Below are 22897 nucleotides of genomic sequence, written 5' to 3'. Positions count from 1 at the left end.
TCTTTCCACGTGACAGCGGATGGCTCAGGAGTAAGGATGCACCCAGGCTGACTCACAAGAAGAACCGGGCCAGTGAAGTGACCGGCAAAACGATCGCGCAATTTCTCGAAGACTTGGTGGATCAAATTCGAGTCATTCAAGCATGCCCAGCCTTTTTTGATACCTCAAGGCTTCAAACTAAATATTTTAAAAGCTTGAACTTGCACCGACATGTTCGCAAATGCCGTTGCTGAAAATGCTCTGGGCACTCTAGGTATGTCCTTACTGTGCCGTTCTCACCAACTGACAGTTAACAACCCCAAGGAGCTGTTTGTTGGACTATCCAGCTCTTACCACAGATCCGGAAGAGTTGGCGAGATAAATCCACAGAGGGACTATCACCCTGGCTCGTGTGCGTTCTTCATCTTATCGCTATCATTGTCAAGCTGACGGATCTTATCTCAGTCTTATTTGGGGCCTTACCTCCATATTCTTAGGAGTGTACGCCATCGTGCAAAAGCTCAGCATTGCCCTCATAGTACAGCCCCAACTCTTCGGAACATTATCCTTGGTGTCTTGGGGACAGGTGCGCCCCTTTCTTAACGTGATTGCACCAAGTCCAATCTGACGTCCTTAGTGTCAATACTATGACAATAACTGGTCTATCAAGCGCTCAGTTCTTACGGTTGCATCCATCATCAGTCTCATAGGTGGTCTCCAAGCCGGGATGGTGTTCGCCGTCCGGCCCTCATACGAACATGGCAACCACCGCGGCGTTGACTTCTTCGGTGTCTTCGCCTCGGTCATGCTCGCTGTCGGTCTGTTACCTCAATTTTACGAGATTTATAAATACAAGGAAGTCATCGGGATTTCGATACTTTTCATGCTAGTTGATCTGTCGGGAGGTAAGCCAGCCCACTGCAAATCCGCATATACATAGAATTAACTCTTGTTTCAGGGGTTTTCTCTCTGCTGTCCTTGGTTTTCAGAGATTCCTTTGATGCCCTTGCCGGGGTTGCTTACGGCTTGGTCGTCGTAAGCAATACCCACAACGCTTATTGTTTTCCCACTCATGTTTCCTAGGTTCTTGATGGAATGGTCATCCTTCTTGCAATGATTCTCAATCCTCTCGCTCACAGGCGACGTCAACGAGCTGCCTCTGAAGAGGAAGTATCGGTCAGCGACATAGAGACTCCAACTTCAACTTCGACTCTGGAAGAACACGATGTTGATCCCGGCCCTTCGAAGGAGCTACCCGTGAAGAATGATTAGATTGTATAATGTCTACAATGTAAGCTTAATAAATAGAGATGACACCAATAGATCCCCCCCTTCATCATACTCGTGTACGCTCCTCATCCGTGTTACTACTACTCTCGTCCGTTCCAAATTTTGAGTGACCGCGCGAGCTAGAGGTGTAGGTCATTTCGTCATCATCGAAGAAAATATTGTCGTCTTCCTCCCCACTAACAACACCGCCTCGGCTCAAGGATGAAGGCGGCACACGCCGGGGCCTGCTTGGAGGAGCATTGACAAAATCAGCAAAGCTAGAAATTGAATTCCCAGTGTTGGGAGTGCGAGATGGCGTGCGGTAGAAATCTTCTATCTCTCCCTCCTCTTCGTCACCGAGTCCCAGCGATTCGTAAGCATGGTTAGCTGAGAAAGACGGCCCGCCGGTATGCCTCGTCCGCGAAAGCAAACGATAGGAACCCTTTCGTAAGTGCGTTGCGTACGAATAGACAAGGAGGATGAAATAAATCTTCAAGTCTGGGTTAGGCCCAGCCACTTAATAGAGACCGAGACAGTACCTTGGATAACCACCCCAGTGCAATGACCGTAGCTGCCATTCCCTTTTCGTGATTCCATATCTTCATAGCGGCCTCTATACGCTCTTCTTCACTAAGAGGCTGACCGGCCATGATCGCACCATTGATGATTTCAGTCTGAGCGGGCGAGTTTGCCTGGCGGCTCCCATCATGAGGCGTCTGGAACCACCAAATAACAGCAAAAAAGATTGTCCATGATGTGGAGAAGACGTGGTCAGCGAAATATAGATGTGCAAAGTAAAGGGTATGCTTGGGGTCTTCCTGTGGTAGCGCCACCAATTAGAGCCGACACGGGGTAATAGAGCGCGATTCTCACCTCCTTGACAGCGTTGAGGCCCCAGCCAAATCCCAGCAAGGCGACGACGGAGTATATGTACAAGCTGAGTTGAGCAAAGGAACCACCGGCGCCCGTGACAACGGCAATGAGACCGTATACTCCAGCAACCTTGTTCAAAAGCTGTGAACCGTCAGATTCTCGATGCTAGGCGCTACTACAGACGACGCACAACGAACATAAGGGCGACGATGACACCAGTTTTTATGTCGAGGAGGCCGAGGAAGGAGCTGAAGGGCCATAGCCGCCATTCGGGACGGAGGGTAAGTTTCATGACGGGTGGGTGTTGAAGGAAAAGGAAGGGGCATTACATAACGCACTCTCACTTCGACCTGCACCAACGACGCTATAAATTTTTCTCGACAATTTTTTGTTCCGTATTTCATGGCCAATTATTTTTCAAACCATTCGCAGTCTCGTTTCCTTGCGAATTCTTCATCACCAACGACCTCCCAGCAGCCCCAACAACAGCCACCACCACGTTCCCGTCTGCCAACATCCAAACATTTTTCGACCTCCGTCTCGACGAATTCTGTTTCTGAGCATTCTGTTTCAAAGGAAAAGGCGATCAGCAGTAATGGGTCGTCAGTGAATGTCTCTGTCAGTGTACACCCTCTGAGAAACACGTATGTTCGTAATCTGCCGCCCCAAATACGATTTCGGTTGCTGACATCTGGGTCCAGGTGGGTCTTTTGGTTCCGGCAGCAAAGAGCTCCCGGAAACAAGATTGCAAGCTACGAAGAGGGTATTAAAAAGATTTCTGCTTTCAGCTCGGTGCGTCCTTCCCAGGTAACTTCAATCTCTTGCCACCGACCGATACACATAGGTAGAGTCCTTCTGGTCTCTATGGACACATCTATCTCCGCCGTCATCCTTGCAACCCACAACAGACTATCTGCTGTTCCACAATGGCATACGACGGCCTGTTTGGGAAGATCCGTTAAATTTGTCCGGAGGCAAATGGATAATACGACTAAAGAAGGGTGTGGCGGACCGGATCTGGGAGGATCTCGTCTTGGCGATTATCGGAGACCAGTTCGATGTCTGTCGTCCGTCAGAAGATGTAGTGAAGAATGTCGGGACGGCCGATGGTGGAGATGGGCAGACGGATGGGAGCTCTGAATGGCCAGAGATTTGTGGATGCACGATCAGTGTGCGGCAGAGCGAGGATATAGTGAGCCTGTGGAACCGTGTTGACGGCGATATCAAGCTCCGAGAAAAAATAAGGTATGCTGTTTGTATTAATGCCTGGTGAAAGACTGACGTTCTGTCTAGGGACACGATACGGAGAGTACTGCACCTGCCTCCTACGACTGTAATGGAATACAAGTCGAATAATGGTACGAATCTTTCTCTCCGTCGGGTTGGACATCCTCACAACAGTACCTTCCAGACTCGATGCAAGACAAGTCGAGCTTCCGCAATTCTGCAATCGACAGGACACCGTTACCGTAATGAGGATCCTTTTCTGGTGTACGGAGATGGAGGCGATGAAATGAATAGTATTAGTTTACGTTTTGATAAATGTTTTTCTGAATTCATCATCATGTGATAGTGTGACGGATCGTCTTTGCCCCTCACCGCATTATCAACATGAATAAGTCAGAAAAGCTCATGACCGGCGTATGCAGCTCTTCTCATCTTTGATAATCCGCACAGCATCCTGCTTCCCGTATATATATAGAGTCCCTAACCGATCTCTTCCACTTCGAACGATGACTACAGTAAACAAGACTGACGACGAATGGAGGGCTATCCTCTCTCGCGAACAGGCTCGTCGTCTTGCCTTCTTCCATGCTCAGTTCTGACGGTTCTTTCAGTTCCGTGTGCTCCGTCAGAAGGGCACCGAACGCCCCGCAACGGGAGAGTACAACCACCACAAGGAAGAAGGCATATACGGCTGTGCTGCTTGCGGGACCCCGTTGTACAAGAGCGGGACCAAGTTCAACGTACGGCTTATGTTTTGTATAATATAATCGACGTACGGCTCACATGTGTGCAGAGCGGCTGCGGCTGGCCAGCGTTCTACGATGGTAGAGGAATCCAACACATGCACATTTGCCATGCACTTAATCAGACGTTTTGTTTAGCCATCCCGGGTGCCGTGACTCGTCATGAAGATAAATCTTTTGGTATGTCCCGTATTGAGATAACATGCACTGCCTGCGGAGGCCACCTTGGGCATGTATTCAAGGGAGAAGGATACAATACTCCCAGTACGTCCCTTGATCACACTTGAGACTGTTGTTCAACATCACTTCTAGCCGATGAACGACACTGTGTCAACTCAATATCACTAAATTTCTCCAAGTAGAAGGTTGTATAACAATATATCACGGCGGTTCCCATGACGTTGAAATTTGACAAATATCGACACAAGAGACGAATATTCTTATTTAGTTTTGCTCATCGGCACAGGCTATAGAATCCCTCCAGATTGAATGATTGCGCTAATGATCCTCCCCTCCCCTCCATTACTAAGCTTGAAGGTCTGTGTCGCACATATAATACCAAAAATATGCGATAGAAACCCACCGTACGGAACATGGCGTTCCTGGGAGGTAGCAAAGGGTGGTAAGGTGGCAGAGGATTGGGAACTTGCCAATCTGGGGGAAAGGTTCATTGAGACTTCTGCAACGGCCAGTAAAATCCTCGAGTGAGTAGTTAAATGTGGCCGTACAAGCCATGGCACGCACCAAAATGAGTCGCGAGTAGGAAATCTGGTAACTCGACGCAGCACCTTTTACATGTCACGAGGCATCCAAACCCCACCCACGCTCTCTATATTTTCGGCGGAAAGGTCGTCAATGAACACACCTCCCGTTCTGTTCTCAGGTGAAATGTCGATACCGATATGAGAACAAACTTTGAAGAACTCTGGCGGCATCGGGGAGCGTATACCTAATTTGTAACGCTTGTTGGGTCCAGAGGGCCTAAATCTCTACATTGAACAGTAGGTTAGACCATCGGTTAGAGCTAAATGCATCAAGGCACTTGCTTCCATGGCGACATAAGACGAATGCAAGAATAGCCTGTCCTTTGGGGCATAGCGAATGGGCGGCATTTGAGAATACAACTTCTCTCCGAGAATGGGAGCTGCAACCGTCATCAGTAGGTTTGTCAATACGCATCTCGAACAACGCACCGTTCAGGACTTTGGCGAGATGGAAACGAATTTGGTGTTTATGCCCCGTCATGAGATTCAAACGCAACAGTGACAGCCTGTTAGCCTGCATTCCGAGGTATGAGAAACTTGATGGCACCGTTCCAAACTCGTTCTACGCACCGAGGCAATCAATTCCCACTCTGTGAGACACGCAGGATCTGAAGCCTTTCCCTTCGATACATATCCATCTCGGAGCTGAAGTGGTTGTGATATAACACCGCTTGTCCCGGGTAACGCTTGAGGTGTAGAACGAACTAAAGCAAAATATTGTTTATCTATCTTGCGCTGCTGAAATTGACGGGATAAGTCCCGTGCCATATCTGTAGAACGAGCAAGAAGAAGACACCCGCTAGTTGGCTAGTGATGACCATGTCAGAAGACAGAACTTCCAACGTGCCAGAGCGCTCACTTTATCCAATCGGTGAACGGGAATGAGAGGTCCATCAAGTTTATGTTTGGTTTGTATTTCTTGACAAGCAAACTCATTAGCACAAAATGGCACGGCTTCGAACAAGGCATACCATTCAAAAACTTGTTCAGCTGGTCATCGTCCTTCGAAGATGCCTGGCTCACTAGGCCTGGCGGTTTGTTGATGACAACGACCCTCTTGTCTAAGTACAAAACATCATTTCGAGGTAGTAAATGCGAACTCTGCCTCGCTTTCTTCACCAGAGCTGCAAAGCCAAGCCTCGTCATGGACGAGTTGGGGGGAAGAGTCGGATGTCGGGCCGAGGAAAACTGCTCTTTTCGGTCCGGTTAGCTGAGACAAACTTCACAACCTTTATTCATTGTAAAGGTGGATTCCAAGGGTAGGGAGCATTTTTGTAGACCTCTGTGTAAATATTGAGACACCTCCAATTTCTGTTGATATGGAGCTCTGCTCCATCCATGAAAATGGGCCACTAGTGCATCATCTCTGTCTCAGTGCCAATCTTTAGCTGAGGCTGATTCATGAGAGACATTGGCATCAGTGTCTCAGCTTCATTGTCACCTTCATCCCACACCTCCAGGTGAGATGAGCTCTGCTCTCTCACTGTCACTTAATCCCTAACCACCAATCCCAGGCATTAAGGCTCTGTCTCTTCTATCTGTTGTCAGCAATCCCTGTTGCCTGGTGAGACTCTGCTTCCATTCTCATCTTACAAAGGCTCATTCATACAGTTTCCTGGCCTCATCACATCTAACCAATTTGCACCTAGTATTACTGTGCTCTTTATTGTAAAAGTTGCTAGTGAGTCTTTCATCACCCTCCTACCTCTCCCTTGTATTATTACAGCTGTTCACATGCTGCAATCACATTGAGGGCAGTTCTCAAGGCTCTCATTGTAGCCAGTTGTGTCTTATTCCTTGAGCAAACAGCAGAGGCTTTTATGACAGTGAACTTGTTGCAGTATAATTCTGTAACTTCAACAATGTGATACTCTTTAGATTGATTAGTTGAAAATGGTGTCAGTATCTCCCAGTTGGACATATGACAAGGCCAAGAGCTTGTGTTAGGAACATGCCAATAGGTGGGCTTTGGATTGCACACATGGAGACCAGCAGAGTATGTGGACTTGGTGAAGCTATTAGCAATATCACTCTTGAGTCAAAGCCTGAGAGATTTGAATACAGAGCAGAATTCACACAGGGAGTGGAGTTCAGTGAAGGTTCAAGATGACCCAAATGGAGCAGAATCCATCAGATTTTAAGGCAGTGAGATGAGAACAAAGTATTAGGCTGAACCAAGTTGATATTTGAACTCAGTGTCTATAATGATTGTATCAAGCTTATATGCTAGTGGTAACTAATTCTGGGTCAGAGTCTGATAGACTCTGGCACTGTCTATCCACTGAAATCAGGTTCTAGAATTAGTATGTGAAATGATAAGTGAAATACAAATGAAGTGGATATATAGTGAGCAGCTGAAGGCCAATAGAGAAAAGTGAAAATCCTATATATTGTTAATAAACAACTAACTACATATTGTAAGTAATATTCCAATCAATAAAGTAAGAAAGATGTACCTCAGTCTCCACTCAAATATGTATAAAAGACTAAGATACATTAAAGGGGAAAAAATCTTTATGTACTAGCAATCACACTACTGAATGTACCTAAGAATAACCATCATCTGAATAATCTAATAGAGGGTGTCAACTGGTGCTCTTGACACTCTCTCTGAAGTTGACACTCATGAAGTTATAATCCAGTGAACCTCATACAGCAAAGGAGATCCATTGCATGGAGCTTAGAAATAGTTTTGGTGAAGACATCTGCAAGATTATCTTCAGATAGGATGTATTTGATGTTGATTTCACAAAGTTGTACTGCCTCTCATATCCAATGGTAGTCCAGAGCAAAATGTTTTGATTTGCTGTGTCTTTTTGTTGATTTGGCAAGATCCATATGCTGTTATTGTCATACCATAGTGGGTAAGGCTGGTCCTTTATTATCTCTAACTTGTCCAGGAAGTATCCCATCCACACAGACTGTTGTCTACCATGAACTGTAGTGATGTATTCTGCCTCTGTCATCAACAATGCAACTCTTTTCTGAGCTCTGCTACTCCATAAAACTGGACCTCTGGCTATCTTGAAGACATATCCCATAGTAGACTTTCTGGTAGTTCTGTCATCTCCATGAGATGAGTTGACATAGCTGACTGAAGTGAGGCCATTATTAGAGTTGGATCTTTTCTAGTATGTGATCTTGTATGAAATCATTCTCTTTAAATATGCTAGAATGTGCATAGCTCTGCTCCAATAGATTGATCTAGAGTCTGAAGCAAAATATTGGAGATAATTTGTGACAAATACAATATCTGAATATATATTATTTGCAATGTGGTTCAGGGATCCCAATACAGCTTTATAGTCTTTGTCTTTCATAAACTGTTTTTTAGACTTAGGAATTGGTCTTGGTTGCATATCCAATGCCATCAGTATTCCAATTGGTAATGGAGTAGCTTTAGGCTTGCAATTGAGCATACTAAAATGTTCCAATGTCTTTGTGATAAGATTCTTTTGATGCAATGAAATAGGTCTATTTGAGTTGTCAAATTCAATGGTTATCCCAAGCATGCTGTTGTGCTTCTCTAGGTTCTTTATATCATGCACCTTGTCTATCTCCTTCCTCATCAGTTCATCCTCAGCCTTGGATGAAGATGTGTCAGATAAATTGTCAGTGTATGTGCAGGTAATCATTTGTTCTCTCTTTCATTTCAAGAGTCTAACATATGAGTCCACTCATGACTGGATATGGCTGAATGCTGTAAGAGATTTGTTTAACTCATTGAACTATGTGTTACCAGCATTCATTGTTCCATATATTGCACAGTGCATTTTGAGGACATAATTGCCTGGTGGTAAGTCTCTAGTTATGATTTCTTCATACTCTTATGGTAGGTTCATGTAGTTTTCACTCTGAGATTCAGCATTTAGGTACATGTCTACAAAATCTATAAGCCAGAAATCTAACCCTTGCACAGCAATAATAGCAAAGAACATTCAGAGTGATTCATATCAAATGACAGCTGCAAATGATTCAAAGTAGTGAAGATCTTTGATCTGGCTGAAACTCTTTACCACCAGTCTTGCCTATCTTTTGAATAGGCTTGTCAAGATTCCATCAAGTTTGATGTCAAATACCTATCAGGTGTCAATTGTCTTCATCTATAGTTCTCATAGTATGATCTTTCATACATCTCATTTCTCCATCCTGCAGATCTCAGCATCTATTGCTGGTATCCATAGCTCTGGCTTCTTTATTGCTTTGCCATAGTGAGAAGGCATCCACTTGTTCTTGAGTTTAGATAAGTTGAAGATTTCTAAGGCTTTTAAGGTGATAATATCTTCAGGATTGTCTTTGTTTGGGACTAGTGAAAACTTGAAGTTGTGGGCTCAGTTTTTGCCTTCAAGCTTTGTGTTTTCTTCATATTTTAAGTATTCACTGAAATCTACTTGAGCTTAAGATAGTTTTAAGATGTGTGTAGAATGAGATTGTTCATCTGTAGATCAATTGTAAACAGAGATTTACTTTGTATTATGATTTTCACCTTTTTTTCTTTTCTTTACCCCTATTCATGCTTAGTCAGAGCATCTAGACCAGCATTTAGGACTGTGGAATGACCTTAGTCAGCACAATTGACCACTGTCTTATGATATATAGTAACACCCCAACAACAAGACAATACCCCTTTTGTAGATAACTACAATACTCTAGGATAATGAGTATTATAGCACAGACACTTGTTATGTGCATGCTGCTGGCCTCTGTGTCACCTCAACCAACCATGGATTCAATCACCAAAACTCACTAGACTCTGCCTGCTTTCCATTATCTATTAATTTTATTTTCACCATTATCATTTCACATCCATATTTCACATTGTAATATCTAAACTCTGAACTTGGTAGTGAATATTGACATTGGAACCCAATGGAATCTGACTTGAAATTAGCTACTATTAGTATATAAGCCATGTAGAATCATTGTAACTACTCAGTTTGAATATCAACTTGGATAGTCATCTACACTTTGTACTCACTTCAACTCCTTCTTCCTTGTCCATCAGATTCCACTCTGAAAGATACTCCTCTTCACCTCTCTAACAGAATTTCATTCCAATTCTTGGGCCCTGACTCAAGGATGATATTGCTAATAGCTTCATTGATGCCCATGCACTCTGCTGGTCTCCATGTGTGCACTCAAGCCCATTTGATTGGCATGTTTCTAACAGTATATTCAAACTCAAACCCTTGAGTTGAAAATTTTTATCATATCCACCATATTTACCCAACCCACAGAAACTGATCCTGAACAAACTCAGCCTACCTATCACAACATGTTTTCTATAGAAGACATCCTGGCCTCCACCTCAAAGGAATAACCAGGTCTTTTCAGATCAGCCTCTAGTGGAGGACAACCTTCTTGTAGGGAAACCTACAATCACTCTAGCTTCACTGCCCACCAATCTAATTATGATGATTCTCCTAACTCTTTTGACACCACCAGCATTCCAACTAATAGAGCCCAATGGGCCAGCCTGATGTACAGTGCCTGAACTGACCCCTCAATAGATCTTTTATCTCTGGGCAATATGCATGACAGCCCAAACTCAGAGAGCAGAGGTGAAGACACTCCTACTCATACTCCTATCTAATGGGAATCAAGTGGTAATTCATCAAACTCTTTTCCAAGTGGTCCAGGCAGATCAGATAGTTCCAATGGCTCAGACAGCTCCAACAGCCCTGCAGGAAGTAACAATCCAAACCAGCAGAACATGTTCCTAGAATTCATGAACCTGTTACAAGGAGTCTCTGCTTCTCTCAATAACCTTAAACCAGCCACTATTTATACCAAGGTCAAGAAACTGAAACCATTTGATGGCTCTGACTCTCACAAACTGAAGGCCTTTATTGTCTCTCTTCAGTTAAACTTCAATGACAGATCTATTGTATTTGCAACAGATGCTAATAAGGTCAACTATGCTATTTCCTTCCTGGCTGACACTGCACTTAACTGGTTTGAACCAGACATTCTTAACCCCAATTCATAGAATCTACCAGCCTGGCAATTCTCCTATGTGGCTTTCTTAGATGAGCTTCATAGCAACTTCAGCTCCTTTGATGCCATTGGAGATGCCAAAAATGCATTAGAACACCTTCAGATGTGCAATAGAGATTAGATCATGAAGTATATAGTCCAATTCAACTAGTATATCTCATAAATTGAGTATGGAGATAACTCTCTCTGCCACACTTTTTATCATAGCCTTTGCATCCATATCAAGGATGACATGGCACACCATGAGAAGCCAAACAATCTTTATGATATACACTTTCTTGCCCAAGAACTTGATGCTTGCTACTGGATCTGGAAGACTGAAATTGCTTGTGAAAACTGGAACAATAAGATCTCTAACCAATCCTCTAATCTCAAATCCAAGGGGTCCAACTCTTCTTTCTTGGACTCCAGCTCCATACTAAAATCTACCACTCTTAAGCCCTATGCTGACAAGCTAGGCAAAGATGGCTATCTTACTCAGAAAGAAAAAGACCACCAGTACCAGAACAATCTTTACATATTCTGTGGAGCTAAACACAAGACCAAGGACTGCAACAAGCAGAAAGCAGTGGCTTCTACCAAGAGTCATGCAGCTGAAGTTGATACTGCTCTTATGGAGTTGGAAAACTAGGAAGCAACCCTGTTTCCTTCATGCAAGTTCAGGGTTGCATTGACTCTATTTACACACCAGAGGTCATCACCCTCAATGCAACATCCCTTTCCAATCACTCCTTCCACATTCCCCTTTCAGCAGAATTACCAACTACTATAGAACCTGATGATTCCTCAACTTATATTATTCTGCATTTTCTTGCCCTTATTGATTCTGATTTTAGCCATTGCTTTGTTGACACTAAGTACATAGCTGCCAATAAAATCCCCATTAAAACCATCTCTAGCATACAACTTTGATTGTTTGATGGCTTCATCAGAAGCTGTATATCTCAAATCACAATTATTTCCATCTGTTTCCCATCTGGAGACACTTTCTCTATCAACTTCTATGTCACTCCTCTGGATTTGTCTTGCAATCTTGTTCTAGTATACAACTGGCTCTCCTGCTACAATCCACTGATTGACTGGGCTGAGAACAGTATCACTTTCCACTCAAGCTATCAGAATTTCACTCCAACTGATTCTGCAGCCTCCACCACATCCCAGAGACTTTCATGCCCACAGGACAACAGTCCACCCCTATCCAAGCCTTTCAGCTCAATTTCAGGACTTCTGTGCCCATTGGACTCTATCAGTCCATCTTTTAGGGCTTCACCTTATTCTAAATCCACTTTAGATAGCCAGCAGACTCCATTCCTGTATGAACCCATCTATTTCTATCCTCTCTCAGAGTCTTTTACTATGAAAGTACACTCAAAGATCTCTATCATATCTGCTGCTGCATTTGTCTAAGCCAGTGCAGAAGAAGGTGCTCAGCAGTTCACACTGCAGTCTTCCTTACCTAATATTGGAGCCAAAGCCACATCTGCAGAATCAGCAGATCTTTTATCAGTGTTAGTAGAGTACCACAATTTTGCAGACATCTTCAGTGATACCCTCTCCAAAAAGCTATCTGAACACAGACCATATGACCTCAAAATCAATCTTGAGAAAGGAATATCTTCACTGCTTGGACCTATTTATTCTTTCTCAGAATGTGAACTCAAGGCTCTATGAGAGTTTATTGGTGATAATCTGCATAATGGGTTCATTACTCCATCCTGCTCTCCACATGAAGCTTTGGTCCTATTTGTCAAAAAGAAAACCAGTGAACTCTGACTCTGTGTTGACTACTGTAGCCTAAACAAAATCTCTAAGAAGGATCATTACTCTCTTCCCCTTATTTCTGACCTCTTTGACTCTGCTTGCTCTGCACACATCTACATCAAGCTCAACCTGTGGTATGCCTACTATTTCATTTGCATATCCAAAGGAGACAAATGAAAAACAGCTTTCTGGACCCATTATGGTTTCTTTAAATGGTATGTCATGCCTTTTGGCCTCACAAATGCTTCAGCAGCATTCCAATGATTTGTGAATGATATATTCTTGGACATGCTCAATATATCAGTAGTAGTCTACCTTAATAATATCCTCATATATTCTGACAATCTGGAAGATCATCAGAAACATGTTTGTGAGGTCCTATGCAGGCTTAGAGCTAATAGACTCTACTGCAAGGGTTTCAAATGTGAATTCAACTGGGATTCTGTAGAATACCTAGACTACATCCTATCACCTGAAGGACTTCACATGTCTGAAAAAAAGGTTAAGGCCATTGTTGACTAGCCAGTGCTGCAAAAGGTTAAAGACATCTAATCTTTTCTTAGCTTCACTAACTTCTATTATCACTTTATACATGAATATAGTGATATCATTCTTCCCCTTATACAACTCACCTATAAGGAAACTCTATGGAAATTTGATGACAAATGCTTGGCTGCCTTTAATGAGTTGAAACAAGCCTTTATATATATCTCCATTCTTACCTACTGGATCCTCAATTGAAAGATAGTAATAAAAACTGATGCCTTCAATTATACAATTGCAGTTATCCTCTCTATCTATCTTGAAGATGGCAAAATTCACCTTATTGCTTTCTGCTCCTGGAGCCTCCATAATGCTGAACTCAACTATAACACCCATGACAAAGAGCTTCTAGCTATTTTTAAAGCTTTTAAACATTGGCAGCACTATTTTGAAGGCTCTACAGACTCCATTAACATTGTAATAGACTACAAAAACCTTGAATATTTTGCCACCACCAAGATTCTAACCCACCAACAGGTCTGCTGGTCCAAATACCTATTCTAGTTTAATCTAGTAATTTGGTTCTGCTCTAGAAAACTTGGTGGAAAACTGAATGTGCTTACTAGATGATGAGACATCTATCCTAAAGAGAGAGATAGCCAATATATTCAAATCAACCTCCACAATTTCCAACTCATGTTCATCTAAAAACAACTCTCTGCATTACTCCATGCAATCTATCTTGAAGGCCTCACCCTATAGGCTAGTGCCATCATGGATATCAACAAACTTCATACTGATATCAAACAAGCACAATTGTTTGACTCTACATGCTCTGATGGTCTCCATCAGGCTAAGGTCACTTCTGAATCCTCCCTCTTTCAGTGGTCCATTGATAAATCCAACCAACATCCTTCAGTTTGAAGACTGCATCTATATCTTGGACTCTGACAATCTCCATCTCTATATACTATAAAACAATCATGACCACATTTTGGCAGATCACTTTAGTCAAAACTGGATATTAGAACTAGTTCAGCAGAACTATACCTGATCAAAGATGCATAAATATGTTTGACACTATATTAAGTCCTGCACAGTTTGTGGGCACAATAAGGCACCTAGACACCACTCTTATGGATTACTCAAACCTCTGCTAGTTCCCAAACAGCCATGGGATTTCATTTCTATAGACTTCATTGAACAACTACCAGACTCTAATGAATTTACCATCATCTTAGTAGTCATAGATTAAACTAGCAAGCAAGCCATCTTCATCCTCACTCATGACACTATTAACTCCATGGAGCTTATCCAACTTTTTCTTATCTATATCTTCTCCAAATATGGAGTACCCAGTCATATCACATCAGATCACAGCTCCAAATTTGTTTTTCAGTTTACTCACACCTTAGCCATAGCTTTTGACATAGAACTCTATCTTACTTCTGGTTATCATCCAGAGGCTGATGGACAAACTGAACAGGCAAACCAAACTCTGAAATAGTACATTCACATCTACTGCTCCTACCAACAGGACAACTGGAACACTTTTCTACTCATTGCCAAGTTTGCCTACAACAATGTCTCTAATGCATTCACCAGAATTTCTCCATTTTTTGCTAACAAGAGTTACCACCTCAACATCACTGTTCATCCTGAAAGAGACATTGCCTCTGCCCAGGTCTGAGACTTTGCAGTTGATCTTGACAAACTCTATCAAATACTGAAAGATGAAATTTTCAAAGCTCAGTCTCATTACAAGATCCAAGCAGATAAGCATTGGATTCTGGCACCTCCATTCACAGTGGAGGACAAGGTTTACCTCAGTTCCAAACATATCAAAACTATCCACCTGATCAGAAAATTCTCAGAGAAATACCTTGGTCCTTTTGAAATCATAGCCTAATCTGATTCCTACTCCTTCATCCTGAGGCTTCTGCCAGATCTCCAGTCCATTCACTCAGTCTTCTATGTGTCACAATTGGAACCCATAGAAGAAAACACCATTCCTAACTGAATCCAACCATCACCACCTCTAGTCAAAGTTAACAGAGAAGAACATTTTGAAATAGCCCAAATCCTCAACTCTAAACTGGATTGCTGGTTCTGCTGCCCACTGCTGTGCAAAATCCAGTGGCTAGGCTATGAAGATACCAATAAAGAGTTTGTTTGGTTACTGGCCTCTGAGTTCTCTGCCAACAAATTTATTGAAGAATTCCACTATTAATACTCAGGCAAACCAGGACTCTTATCTAAAGTTACTCAATCATTCTGTTCTTGATACAACATTACTCTGGATGCCACTGGAGCCCCACCTTACTATTTCAATTCTAACCACTGAATACTATTTCAATCATCCCTTTTACACTTTCAAAAAGTCAAAATCTTATATTTATATTTTTTTTCTCTACTACCAACATCTGATGCCTTTTCTATATATATTTCATACAAAATCTTTACAAGAAAGCAAAATCTGATGGGCCTACACCAGAACTAAAACTCTCCTCCCACCTCTTCAACTTCTCTATATCTTCATCCAGCCTCTTCAACATTGCCTCCCACAGATCTTTCACCTCCTGATCCTTCTCATCCTTGAAAAGCAGATGAGCCTTCTTCCAGGCCTCCAACTTGGACTCCAAAAACAACTCCAAGGAAGATGACATATCATCCAACCCATAATCATCCTGGAGACCTGCTACAGTGCTGTAGATATCTGCCACCTCATCTGCTAACTCATCCACATGATGCATCAACTTGCATATAAACTTCAAAAGATGGTAGAGACTGGCAGAGACCTCCACACTGTTGATCACCTCACTTGCAGTGATGCTCTTATTAAACAAACAGGCAGTTTTCTTGATCTTGCAGTGAGAGCAAGTCCATCCTCAACTGGCACTTTCAGTTACCAGTTGTGCATAACACCATATGCCATCTTGATGACAGCATACACAACTCCCTGAAAACAAATACTAAATCAAACCATATAAGAAAACTAAGACACTTACTTTTACCATCCAACAACTCTTTGTCCTCTGCCAGCCCTGCAACTTCCAACTTTACCTGCTTTTTAGGACTAGCAACCACCTCTGTCTCACTGCCATCTACTATACTCCTTGACCTGAACTTGTGTTTACAGCCTTTCTCCACTGGATCTGCCACCCTCCTCTTTCTCTCTTGCACTCTCTTTCTCCTCTTCAGAGTCCCCTCAGATTCTTCTGACTCATCATCTCTCTCAGTCCTCTTGCTCTGCTCATCATCAGACTCTAGAGGCATATGACCAGTCACTCTCTTGAAGTGAAGACCAGGGCCAGAATCAAACTATTCCACCAGCACTTGACACAGATGAAAATCAACAGCCTCTGTGAGGGTCATTTGCAACTCATCCTCCATAATCATCCCCTTCTGCTCTACCTCCAAGGCTGAAGCCCTTGCCACAGTCTCCCTCTCCTCAGCCTCTCTTTGAGCTGCCTCTCTTAACACCTCCTCTACCTTCTTCATCTGCCTTTCCACTATCCACTAGACCTCCTCTCTCTTCTTCTCTAATCTCTCTTGCTGCTTCTTTCTCTGCACCTCTTAGGTCACATGGTCTACCCAGATCTTCTCCTCTCTCTCCTGCTCCCTTTTTCACTCCAAGTGGACTTCTATGGCCTCCACATACTCTTCCTCCATGGTCTGCCATTTCAGATAAAATAATTCCTTAGCCTCTTCAGAGCCATCAGAGGTGGATTCTCTCACCAAAGGCTTGAGAGTATATGAGCAACAATATGTGACAGGAGGTGACATATTTAGAGTGATGGTGGTGGTATCTGACCAAGTTGCAAAAAATTCCCATAATCACCAACAATCTTCTATGTGGCCTCACTGGCTATTGGAATCTACACTCTTGAGGGCAAGAATGCTAATGAGGGGATACTGTTACACTCATGCCACTGGCCTCTATGTCACCTCAACCAATCACAGATTCAATTGCCAAAACCCACTAGACTCTGCCCACTTCTTATTATCTATTAATTTTATTTTCACTATTATCATTTCACATCTATATTTCACATTGTAATATCTAGACCCTGAACTCAGTAGTGAATATTGACATTGGAACCCAATGGAACCTGACTTGGAATTAGCTACTATTAGTATATAAGCTATATAGAATCATTGTAACTATTCAGTTTGAATATCAACTTAAATAGCTATCTACACTTTGTACTCACTTCAACTTCTTCTTCCTCATCTGTCAGATTCCACTCTGAAAGATACTCCTCTTCACCTCTCTGACAGAACTCTGTTCCAATTCTTAGATCCCAACTCAAAGGTGATATTGTCAATAGCTTTGTTGATACCTACACACTCCACTGGTCTCTGTGTGTGTACTCAAACCTATTCAATTGGCACATTCCTAACAACACTCACAATTAGCAGTGATATATTTATCTAGGAGACAAATAGTATATAAGTAATATAGTCAATACCATGTATTCTTAGTCTTGAACTATCTTTTATTCTACTATTTTACTCAAGTCAACTAGTATTGACCTTGGGACACACTAAAGTGGACTTAAGCATGATTGTATAAATGCAATACAGTGCTTGTTTACTATGTGTTGCTGATCACATGTCACTCAGACCTAATAATTAGTTTGAGACTTTTATTTTCCTTTTCTTATGCCTATCATGAGTGAAGAAAACTAAATGCCCTCTATCAATGCCACAACTACTGATTTAACTAATGACTTTTTTAAGCTATTAGCTTCTATTATAGGAACACTTCTAAGACTATTTACAATCATACAACTTTGCTATAGCTATCAATCAGTTATAGCTTGGGTAGTTAGGCACTACCAATCCTTCTAACAAATACAACAGATACTATGTAATATTATATCTGACCTCTCTCTCTATGACATCCTTCCCTCTGCTTGAGTATCCTTCCAGTCTGTGCTTGGAATCATATCTAAAACCAAGAATAGTTGCTCACATGAAGGGAGCACTCCAGAAGAAGAAAAACCCTAACAATCTGTCAGATCCCCTCAAACTATTAGCAGACACTATGAGCATCCAAATATGGGATTCAGAAACTCTTGGATCTCTCTAGTGGTCCTCAACCATAAGAATGAGAACCTCTCTGACAACTTCTTTGAGGAGTTGCTATCCCCTGACTCTTTTACTGCTCTCTATGAGCCTGATATTGGAGACCATACTATGGACTCTATTAATGAAGTTGCAAGACTTGCAGAAAGAGGATCAAGGTATGCCACCCCCTGAGAAAGTCTTATTTCCTCAACCTCCAGCCATAAAGAAGAAAGCAAATTCCAGTATTCTGCTTGATTAGAGGTCAAAAGATGAGAAAGAAAAGGATATGACTCTTTTGAGGAGAAGCAAGATCACCAGCAGCAGGAAGCTGATGAAGCATACTACAATGACCAGTTCAGACAGCAAGTAAGAAAATGACAAGCAGTGGAGTGGAGCTCTGTCCCACTCAAACATTACAGATTATATAAAGAAGAAGGAGACTTATATTATGAAGGAAAAGAAGGTACATTTCCAGAAATTGCTACAGAAGTCACCTAGTGGATCAGAGTTGCTGACCCTCCACCTCTCAGCTCCACTGACAGCCATGACAGTGAACCTTGAGAGTGAGGCCCTGACAATAAAGATAACCCCTGATCTAGAGACCAGTGGGCCAACACTAAAGTCCTCACAATAGATGAGACCAGACATATCAATGATAACTATGAGCTTCCACTCCCTACCTATGAAGAAAGCACTGAAAGTGATAGCTTGCTCCTCTCTAATGCCAGCTCCATCCTTCATAGATAGGGGATTTGAGTCTCTCCTGAGATCAGAATTTCTGACCAAGCTCTTCAATAATTTCTACACAGACATATTGCCACCCTCTTTCTCAACTATGACTTCTATAATGACTTCTGCCAATATAGCAAGAGAGTAGAGAGAGTGTGTGTGTGGTGAAGGAATCATGAAGCTGAAAGGGCTGGGCCTTTCTGATCTAGCCAGCAGTCTTTTACTTGAACTGACTCTCAAACTAGAATAGACAGAGAGCTCTCTGGTGATGATCCAAGCCTCTGAACCATCCATTTATGGTCAGTCTGATGTCTTTCTTGAGAAGAATGAGACAGATGACAAAGACAAGAAGGACAGTGAGAATGAGAAAGACATCTCTGTTAAGATTGACCCATAGCTACAATATGGAGATACAGACAAGGAGATGCTTGAAGAAGAAATTCAACAAAGTCAACAGGAGGAATTCAAGGAGTTGTATCGAGAAGGAGTAGCCATATTATGGAAAAATGTGAGCTGGCTGATAACTCTCTTGGAGAGAAGATATCCAACTGTGACAGATAATAAAAAAAGATATATTTTGCAGTATGCAGCTATTGATTATGCTATTTACATTTATAATAGGACTCATCCCAAGAATTAGTTAAAGACTCTGCTGTCTTACCAGTATGAAATCAGACCTATGCCATAATCTCCACTGGTAACACCAGAATGTGCTATCTACATGACACCATCATCCCAAAGCCTCAGGACTCAACCCTCTCACTTTGAAACACCAAGCTGAAAAGCCAACTAGTATTGACCTTGAGATACAACATCTCTAAACACACTAAAGTAGGCTTAAGCATGATTGTATGAACATGATACAGCACTTATTTACCACATGTTGCTGATCACATGTCACTCAGGTCTAACACTTTGAAATTAGTCGATCAGAGTCTTTATTTGCTTTTACAGGGTTTAAGATTGGAATCTACAAAGGATGTTCTAGCCTAGGAGGAGAATTTCTGAGCTGAATATGCATATCATCTTCTGAATTGTTCAATAAGGTCATTATTTCCCCTTGAAGCAGTATAATATGTGTAAGAATAAGTTTCTCAAAAATTACATTGTATGAGATCATGATGTGGATGCCTGGCTTATTCAGTAGTACAGTTGACTATCTTGCAATGCATATGGTCAGGAGACACTAAAACCATATGCATTTATAAATTTATGCAGAACCAAAATAGCATATAATGTGACATGTGACTTATATGACAATGTCATCATTGCCTCAAAATGCTGTCAGTGGCTTTTGGATCAGCTTTCCATGCATCTCCTTGAATAATGCTCCTCTCAACTTCCTCAGCTATGGTACTAATCCACTCTGGTCACCTTGTAAAACACAAAATGCCTCTAGCTTTTGAATAAGCTCAAATCCTTCTCTTGTAGTTATTAAGGTCTGTTCTTTCTCACCCTCTTCTTCCTCCTCTTCCTCCTCATTATCATCAATGACAGTTATTTCCCTATTTTCTACTGCAATATCATGCTTGACAGCAGCAACAATCTCCTCATCTGTTGGCATCATCTTAAGATCTTCAGTATACTCTTTTGCAATAGGGTTAACCATTTCTTTAATGGTTGGAATGAGACCAAACATGTGATTTTATTGTTTCAATTCAACAAGGTGGTCCCTCAACATTATCTCTGCTGTCTGAAGCTATTGAATGGAGGCAATTTGGGTGAAAGGTGTGTTCATTTTTGTTACGATTTTCCCTTTTTCCTTTTCTTTTACCCCTATTTATGTTTAGTCATAGCACAAGACCACAGGAAAAGGCTTAGTAAGCACAACTGAACCACCCGGACATGACAACGCTCGACGATGCACAATTACCTTTTTATGTACAACAGCGATGCCCAAGGGCAACGGGCACCATAGACACAGAACGACACAATAAGTAGTTATATTCTTAGCGATACCTATGTAGTATTTAAGACCGACAGCTCTTGCTGGTATACCCCAGCTTCGAGCTAAAGTTTATTCATACCATTCTACCTCGAGTCTACTTCTGACCTTGAGTCACACGGTTCGGATACTTATATTAGTGAACTCAGGTGATCCCTCGAAGTGCGAAGGGACATCTGTTTATCACGTGTATCAGTCCACGTGACGCTTGGGCTTAACAATTAGCTCGAAGCTTTCACCTTCCCTTTCTCAAGCCCAATTGTGCTGAGAAACCGAATGCCGCCAGTAACAACCGCCGACCTTAATCACGACTTCTTTGAGCTAATCGCTTCCATCATTGGAACTTTGCTCGGACTTCTCGCCATCATTACCCTTTGCTGCGGACGACAATCAGTAGCAGCTTGGATAGTCAGGCACTATCAAGCATTCCAGCAGATTCAACGTATTTTACGAAACGTAACCCCCGACCTCCCTTTCCATGACATCCCCCCCTCCGCCAGAACGTCCTTCTTCCCGCAAGGGGGACCCGTATCAGAAGCCGGGAATAGCAACCCGGATCAGAGGAGCCTTCACGAGGAGGAAGGACCAGAACACCCTCGACGACACGTCGGAAACCGCCACCCTACTCTCACAGGGTTCCGGAATCCGTGGACGACGAACGTCGCTCAGGAGTCCGCCGAGGTCTCCAACTACGTCACTCCGGCAGGATCCCCCGAGCATCCCGCCTCCCCAATTCCCTCAGGGATTGGAAACCGTGCTCGGGACTCCCTTGATGCCGCTCGGATGGCTGCAGGACCCCGCGAAGGTCCCGACTCCCCCCAGAACCCCCCCAAGACCCCCACCGAGCCCAACTCCGGCTCCAGCCCGTCCGTCAGCAGGCTGGGGGTCGACAACCCGCGAGGAAGAGATATCCACCCCGACTACGACAACGCAGATATCGCTATCTCCGCGGCAGGCGACCCATTCCGACACCTCCACGTTGGAAGCGAGCCCGAGAATGAAACCGCCAGCGAGAGGGGGAGGGCCGCCACGAGAAGGATCATACAGAGAATATTCCCGGAGTGGGACCTTAGCGTCCCCTTCGACTACGATACAGCAGTCAGGCAGCAGCAGCAGAACCAAGAGCGAGACGAGGCAATCAGGCAAACTCAAGAGGAGCTCGCCGACTATGTTCAGGAGGAAGCCCGAGAGCGGTATGAAGCCGCAGAGTATGACAGACAAGGACGAGCGCAGAGAAGAAGAGAGGAGATCGAAAGGATGGGGTCAGCTTCCCCTAGGGAGTATGAGCTCTGTTCCGACAACGGCTCCCCTTTCAGAGAGCCCGACTCAGAGGACGACCCGTGGACAGGACCCGCCAGCATTGTCAGCTGGAACGAGGCCATCCGGCGAGGAAGAACAGGAGAACTCCAGACTGTCGACCTCGAATACCCCGCCCGAACCGACACCATCTCGTCGGACGCTGACTCCGAGTACCCGACAATGCCCACGTCTCTGACAGGGCCCTCCAGCGATTCCTGGGCAGTAGGGTCGCTCGACAGTTCCTCAATCCCGAGTTCCAGCGACTCTTCAGCCGCTATAGCCGAGAACTGGAGGAGACGAGAGCGCGTGGAGGAACGCGCTATAGCCGACTCCGAAGCCCTCCCATCGCACGAACCAGTAATCGAGGAGAGGCCGGACCTAGCACTCAAATCAACGGGCGGGTCCCCGACGACCCTTCGCCCCCTCGAACCGTCAATTTACGACCAGCCCGTCAGTTCCCTCCTCGGGGAAGGGGACAGCGGGGACGAGGGCGACGAGGAGGACGACGTGGACAGTGATGATCCATATCGGCGACGACTAGAACGAGCAGGAGAGGACACGGATGAAGAAGCACTGCGAGAAGAGATTGAGAGAGCCAGGGGCAAGGAGTATCAGGAGTTGTACGAGCAGGGCAGGAACTACTTATGGCAGGACGCGCGCTGGCAAGCGACGTCCTTAGGACTCGAGTACAGGTACGCACCAGGTACCGAAAAAGAAAAAATCTTACAGTATGCCGCGACGGAATACGCATGGAG

The 22897-nt window shown here is 43.5% G+C and overlaps 6 protein-coding genes across 6 annotated transcripts; 4 read left to right on the top strand and 2 right to left on the bottom strand.

Moving 5' to 3' along the window:
• Window positions 1–9: 9 nt before the first annotated feature.
• On the top strand, window positions 10–1251 carry BT62DRAFT_988181 (uncharacterized protein; the record flags this gene model as incomplete). Its single annotated transcript, XM_043190104.1, has 6 exons — window positions 10–253; window positions 304–391; window positions 445–565; window positions 617–884; window positions 938–1014; window positions 1063–1251. Exons 1-6 carry the CDS (start codon window positions 211–213, stop codon window positions 1249–1251), a joined length of 786 nt encoding a protein of 261 aa, XP_043037086.1. The 5' UTR covers window positions 10–210.
• On the bottom strand, window positions 1205–2757 carry BT62DRAFT_934823 (DUF1753-domain-containing protein). Its single transcript, XM_043186793.1, has 4 exons — window positions 2312–2757; window positions 2122–2262; window positions 1788–2066; window positions 1205–1738 (listed from the first exon to the last, which is right to left on the bottom strand). The coding sequence occupies exons 1-4, from the start codon at window positions 2411–2413 to the stop codon at window positions 1316–1318; spliced, it is 945 nt and encodes a 314-aa protein (XP_043037085.1). The 5' UTR covers window positions 2414–2757; the 3' UTR covers window positions 1205–1315.
• BT62DRAFT_1078326 (eukaryotic translation initiation factor 4E) lies at window positions 2458–3623 on the top strand. The gene is made up of 5 exons (XM_043179378.1): window positions 2458–2765; window positions 2823–2913; window positions 2966–3366; window positions 3415–3479; window positions 3533–3623. The coding sequence occupies exons 1-5, from the start codon at window positions 2524–2526 to the stop codon at window positions 3592–3594; spliced, it is 861 nt and encodes a 286-aa protein (XP_043037084.1). The 5' UTR covers window positions 2458–2523; the 3' UTR covers window positions 3595–3623.
• Window positions 3624–3854: 231 nt separating this feature from the next.
• BT62DRAFT_988178 (peptide methionine sulfoxide reductase msrB) lies at window positions 3855–4697 on the top strand (the record flags this gene model as incomplete). Its single annotated transcript, XM_043190103.1, has 5 exons — window positions 3855–3911; window positions 3960–4088; window positions 4142–4172; window positions 4230–4355; window positions 4404–4697. The coding sequence occupies 5 exons, from the start codon at window positions 3855–3857 to the stop codon at window positions 4451–4453; spliced, it is 393 nt and encodes a 130-aa protein (XP_043037083.1). The 3' UTR covers window positions 4454–4697.
• BT62DRAFT_1033656 (pseudouridine synthase) lies at window positions 4477–6001 on the bottom strand (the record flags this gene model as incomplete). Its single annotated transcript, XM_043178360.1, has 6 exons — window positions 4477–5080; window positions 5150–5235; window positions 5285–5369; window positions 5426–5662; window positions 5715–5773; window positions 5827–6001. The coding sequence occupies 6 exons, from the start codon at window positions 5999–6001 to the stop codon at window positions 4883–4885; spliced, it is 840 nt and encodes a 279-aa protein (XP_043037081.1). The 3' UTR covers window positions 4477–4882.
• Window positions 4507–4947, top strand: BT62DRAFT_318327 (uncharacterized protein). The gene is made up of 2 exons (XM_043180488.1): window positions 4507–4782; window positions 4835–4947. The coding sequence occupies exons 1-2, from the start codon at window positions 4581–4583 to the stop codon at window positions 4852–4854; spliced, it is 222 nt and encodes a 73-aa protein (XP_043037082.1). The 5' UTR covers window positions 4507–4580; the 3' UTR covers window positions 4855–4947.
• Window positions 6002–22897: the final 16896 nt, after the last annotated feature.

Source organism: Guyanagaster necrorhizus (assembly GCF_019112545.1).
Source record: "Guyanagaster necrorhizus MCA 3950 unplaced genomic scaffold BT62scaffold_22, whole genome shotgun sequence".
Taxonomy (NCBI): Eukaryota; Fungi; Basidiomycota; class Agaricomycetes; order Agaricales; family Physalacriaceae; genus Guyanagaster; species Guyanagaster necrorhizus.
This window is presented reverse-complemented; position numbering and strand designations above follow the sequence as displayed.

Excerpts from the sequence above, each read along its gene's own strand:
- BT62DRAFT_934823 (XM_043186793.1), bottom strand. The coding sequence starts at position 2,413 with ATGAAACTTACCCTCCGTCCCGAATGGCGGCTATGGCCCTTCAGCTCC. Across the intron at positions 2,263-2,311 it reads TCGTCGCCCTTATGTTCGTT|CTTTTGAACAAGGTTGCTGG; the intron begins GTGCGTCGTCTG and ends GACGGTTCACAG. Across the intron at positions 2,067-2,121 it reads GCCTCAACGCTGTCAAGGAG|GAAGACCCCAAGCATACCCT; the intron begins GTGAGAATCGCG and ends GCGCTACCACAG.
- BT62DRAFT_1078326 (XM_043179378.1), top strand. The coding sequence starts at position 2,524 with ATGGCCAATTATTTTTCAAACCATTCGCAGTCTCGTTTCCTTGCGAAT. Across the intron at positions 2,766-2,822 it reads GTACACCCTCTGAGAAACAC|GTGGGTCTTTTGGTTCCGGC; the intron begins GTATGTTCGTAA and ends ATCTGGGTCCAG. Across the intron at positions 2,914-2,965 it reads AGATTTCTGCTTTCAGCTCG|GTAGAGTCCTTCTGGTCTCT; the intron begins GTGCGTCCTTCC and ends CGATACACATAG.
- BT62DRAFT_318327 (XM_043180488.1), top strand. The coding sequence starts at position 4,581 with ATGATTGCGCTAATGATCCTCCCCTCCCCTCCATTACTAAGCTTGAAG. Across the intron at positions 4,783-4,834 it reads TGAGACTTCTGCAACGGCCA|CCAAAATGAGTCGCGAGTAG; the intron begins GTAAAATCCTCG and ends CCATGGCACGCA.